Source organism: Phalaenopsis equestris, unplaced genomic scaffold (assembly GCF_001263595.1).
Source record: "Phalaenopsis equestris unplaced genomic scaffold, ASM126359v1 Scaffold000006, whole genome shotgun sequence".
NCBI classification, from domain to species: domain Eukaryota; kingdom Viridiplantae; phylum Streptophyta; class Magnoliopsida; order Asparagales; family Orchidaceae; genus Phalaenopsis; species Phalaenopsis equestris.
In genome coordinates this window covers 1,771,524-1,775,816 of record NW_018164448.1, presented here as the reverse complement: position 1 = coordinate 1,775,816, position 4,293 = coordinate 1,771,524, and the positions used below count along the sequence as shown (strand labels likewise).

Genomic DNA, 4,293 nt, shown 5'->3' with positions numbered 1-4,293 from the left:
TATATATATATATATATATTATAATCACATTCATAGTAGGCTAAACATTTGTATATTTACTTTATTAAATTACCCTTACGATCATGTGTAGCAAAATGAACTTATATCAAGATGTTTACAATTCTATCACACATATTAGATTACTCACTTACCTATCACCATTATGTTAATTATTTCTTATCACATGTTGAACTATTAATATAAATTTTTTAACCAAATTAACGGGCGAAAGTTAAGTTCACCAACAACAATGTGCTTAATAGTAAATCACTTAACTCATGTAATTTACTTTTTCATCAACATCATAATTAACTTATTTGTTGTCATTTATAAGATTACGTAAGACTAATTAAGTATATGTCGTCTAACATTACTGTGTTTAAGCTTTTACATTATGATTAGCCACTTGGATATTTATTTACACAAATAAATCATGATGTTGGATAGTGACATACATACAACCATATAATTGTCTTTAGAACATAATTCTTTCAAGCGGAAAGTTTAAATATAAAGCCTAACATTTGCTTGCACTTTATCAAACTAAAAAATTTAAAGTAGTTGTCAATAGAAGATTTATTTATTTCATTTCAATGACGATTTTGGCTTAAGGAGGCAAACTATTTACAACCAGTCCTCGGCCTTGCACTGACCTAATCTTGAACCTATTTGATTTTATTTCACGATGGGCTCATATTTGATCCAACCCAAGTATATCCCATATATAGAAGAAGATCATGCTGATATACAATTTGATCGGATTTCAAACATATTTGATTTGACTCAGGCTCCGTTTGGGGCAGCTCATCTGCTGCGGCGGTATTTTGAAAACACTGTCTAACCGTTTGGAAATTGCGTTTGAACAGCTTATCCAAAAACACAATTGGTTTTTTATACTAAACACGGAATGCGGGTCGAACTCCGCAGTCCACATTTCCAGATAAGTGCCTTATCTGAATAAACACAAACTGCTATAAACACACCGACAAACTCAACTGAGTCCAAATTGTAAATAGATCTTGAGCCAAATCTGACTCATAGGCCCGCTGTTGGCAGGCTCAATCCGAACGATCGAACGAGTTATGAGCTAATACGGGCATCAGGCAAAAGCAGACCCGGTTCAGACTGTAGGGTGCCTGTACCCCTCTCGCAAGAAAGCTGTATCGAATTGCATCGTATTTTGGACTTCAGAGACCTCCTCATTCCGCGCTTCGTCTTCTTCAGATCGGTAAGTGTCTTCCTTGAGTCAATCTGATCTATTCGATTGGTAGCTTGGAAAATAGCTGCTGAATCTGAAAATGGGCGGTTTGAAACTATTTTCTGTGTTATCTTTTTCGTCGTAGTCACTTCTGAATGGGCGCTTGATCTTTGGTGAGTACGTGCGGTTGAATTCTAGGGTTTTTGTATTGTTGAGATTTCGTGTGTTTTGCGATCCCCAGGATGGCGAAAGCTTTGTTAGATGGTCCCCCGAAGGGTGGGTTTAGTTTTGATATGTGCCGGAGGAACGATATGCTCGTGAAGAAGGGAATACAGCTCCCGGGTTTCAGGAAGACCGGAACCACCATTGTTGGCTTAGTTTTTGAGGTGATTGACCTTTTTGTTTACTTCTTCTGTCGTTGGAATTACTGAGTTTTTTGCTCTCTTTCATTTTCCATGTTGTTACTAGTGAAAAAAAAAATCATTCTTTTTCAAAGTTTAATCTCTTTTTGATCTACCACTAAAGCTGATGCTAAATATTTGGAATGATCGATATGGCGCAGATGATGAAATTTTTATTATCTTTTTTTTTGACACGCTATATGTATGACATATTGTCCTTTGACCTCTCCGCGTGGTAGCCTCTTTGATCAGCTCGTAGCTGTTATTTATGCATAATTCTGTGAATGCAACTGTTAAATTTCTGCTTAAGCCTTGTTTCGTGCAGCTTTTATTTTGCTAAAAGTTTGTTTAATAGCTGTTTTATAAAAAGCTGCGTTTTCAAATCAAATAGAAATTACGAATTAAAATAACAACAAAATGATGTTTAGTGAGAAGCACTTTTAGGAAAGTATACCAATCAAACAAAACTGAAAATGGGAAATCTGTTTTCTATAAAATGGAAAGCAGTTTTAAAGCTTCTCCAAACAAAGCCTTAGTATCAGTGACCATGAGGGCCTAGAATGATCAACAAAAATAGAGCATTTGACAAATTGATATGAGACTTCATAAAGCTATTTCTGGTACAGATCAGTGAAAAAAATTCTAACTTGCTTACTACTTTTATTATTTTTTTCATTTTAGTATGCGGAGATTCTTTTTGTTTTAGCCAAATTACATGTTCATCTATACCTTCAGACGATAGATATATAAACAAGAAATCTTTTTGGTTATAGTTATACAATAAATTGACATCTGAACAATATTCAAGTAAACATTGCAATGTGTTTCATCGATGATGATCAATTATGGGAATTATTAAGGAACCCATGAACAAGCATAATAATTCATTGCAATTGAGACTTTGATTTAACTGGATTGGAGGCAAGTTTCAAACCACCGTCACATTATTTTTGTATTTTTAGCGTTTCTGATTTGGATTCTAGAGGCATTTATTAGGCATGCTACAGCCAATTTAAGTGTTGTAGAAAAATATCAATTTTTTTTTATGTTCATCAATTTGTATGATACCAAACTTGCAATCTGGTATCCTTTTTTCTTTTATTATTGCCAACTGTTGTTATCTTCATAGTCTATACAATATTCTGAAGCTCTATTCCAGAATCACTTCTGCCTGCTCATCCTTTTTTGTTTGCTATTATAACTTATTCAGGATGGGGTTATTCTAGGAGCTGATACGAGAGCAACAGAAGGACCTATAGTTGCCGATAAGAATTGTGAGAAGATTCATTACATGGCACCAAACATCTATTGCTGTGGAGCTGGAACTGCTGCAGACACTGAGGCCGTGACAGGTTTTTTTTTCCTTAATTTTTCTTATAAAGTGTTTGGTGGAATTTTGTTTCTTTTGGTTGAATTGCGAACAAACTAATATGTAACCATCATCAAATTGTTACCCTTAACACATTGGTTTCATGAATTTATATTTTTCATTTGTTTATGTTAGGTATTGTCTAAGGTATTAAGCTTATTCTTTGCAAATTCTTCTAAACACTTTCTATTCATGTTATCATAGATCCACCCCTTCTCTTTTATCATCCATCAGTAATTTTTTCTATTGATCCAATGGGAGTATATTCCATCTCTTATGGTACATGTCTAAACCATCTAAATTTAATTTTAATCATTTTATTATTATTTGTTGTGACTTTAACCATTTCTCTATTATAATCATTCTTTAAGTAATTTTTTGCCTCATATCTATCTAAATATTCTCATTTTAAGCATGCTCATCTTAGTTATCAATAAGTTTCCTACTATGTAATATTTGAATTTATATAATATTGTTGGCCTTATTGCTATTTTATAAAATATACTTTTAAGTCTCCATTACATTTATCTATCACATAATATTTATAATTGACTTCCTATTTGAATTTCTCATTTTTAACTATAAAAATATTCTCATTTATATCTTTATCATTTTATATAATAGATTCAAAATACTTAAAATCTGCCACACCTATATATCTTTATTTTTTAGTAATATTAATTGTTAATTTTTAACCGATTAAAGTTAGATATAGATGCTTAATCTTTATTTTATTTAATTTAAGCTCTCAACTTTTCTAATATTTTTTGTTGTTTTGAGTTCTGACTTTCTATTTATTTAAATAGATATCTTTTTGATTTGAACAATGCCATCCACAAAAAGCATCAACGAAAACACCTTATTTTGAATATCTTTTATAAAAACATTCATTACTAATACATATGCACTCTCTCTCTCACACACACATACTGCAATAATTATATATATATGTGGTGTGTGTGCATGCGGGCTTGCGCTCGTGCTCGCTCGCCGTCACTAAATCGATTCTATGGTAGTCATTCTTTAGCATGAAACCAAAATAATTCCCTAAAACTGACATCATTTATTTTAAGTTGTTCTATATCCCATGTGTTTATTACATGAATTATAATTTTAATTCTTCTATAGTTAGCATAAATTTGAACATTTATATTCTCTTAATTATTAATACCTAAATGCTTATCTACAAACAATTTAACATTCATTTCATTGTGAAAATTCATTAAATTATTTATTAATCAATCCATTGTAGTATGACCTTGTAATTTGATTGCAATAGTTACAAGCATCTAGTCCTTAATACATACTATTTGTTTGTATCTTTT

General features: G+C 31.7%; 1 protein-coding gene across 2 annotated transcripts in view; it reads left to right on the top strand.

Moving 5' to 3' along the window:
* The first annotated feature begins 1,105 nt into the window (after positions 1-1,105).
* LOC110018249 (proteasome subunit beta type-7-A-like) overlaps positions 1,106-4,293 on the top strand; it is a 19,358-nt gene continuing 16,170 nt past the window's right edge. Inside the window, exons 1-4 of one of the 2 annotated variants that reach the window (XM_020715514.1) lie at positions 1,106-1,228; positions 1,344-1,371; positions 1,440-1,584; positions 2,810-2,951. In XM_020715514.1, coding sequence (XP_020571173.1) covers positions 1,441-1,584; positions 2,810-2,951 — 286 coding nt within the window. In that variant the 5' untranslated portion in view covers positions 1,106-1,228; positions 1,344-1,371; position 1,440. The remainder of the gene's footprint in view (positions 1,229-1,343; positions 1,372-1,439; positions 1,585-2,809; positions 2,952-4,293) is intronic. The other variant, XM_020715513.1, reaches the window with a different exon arrangement.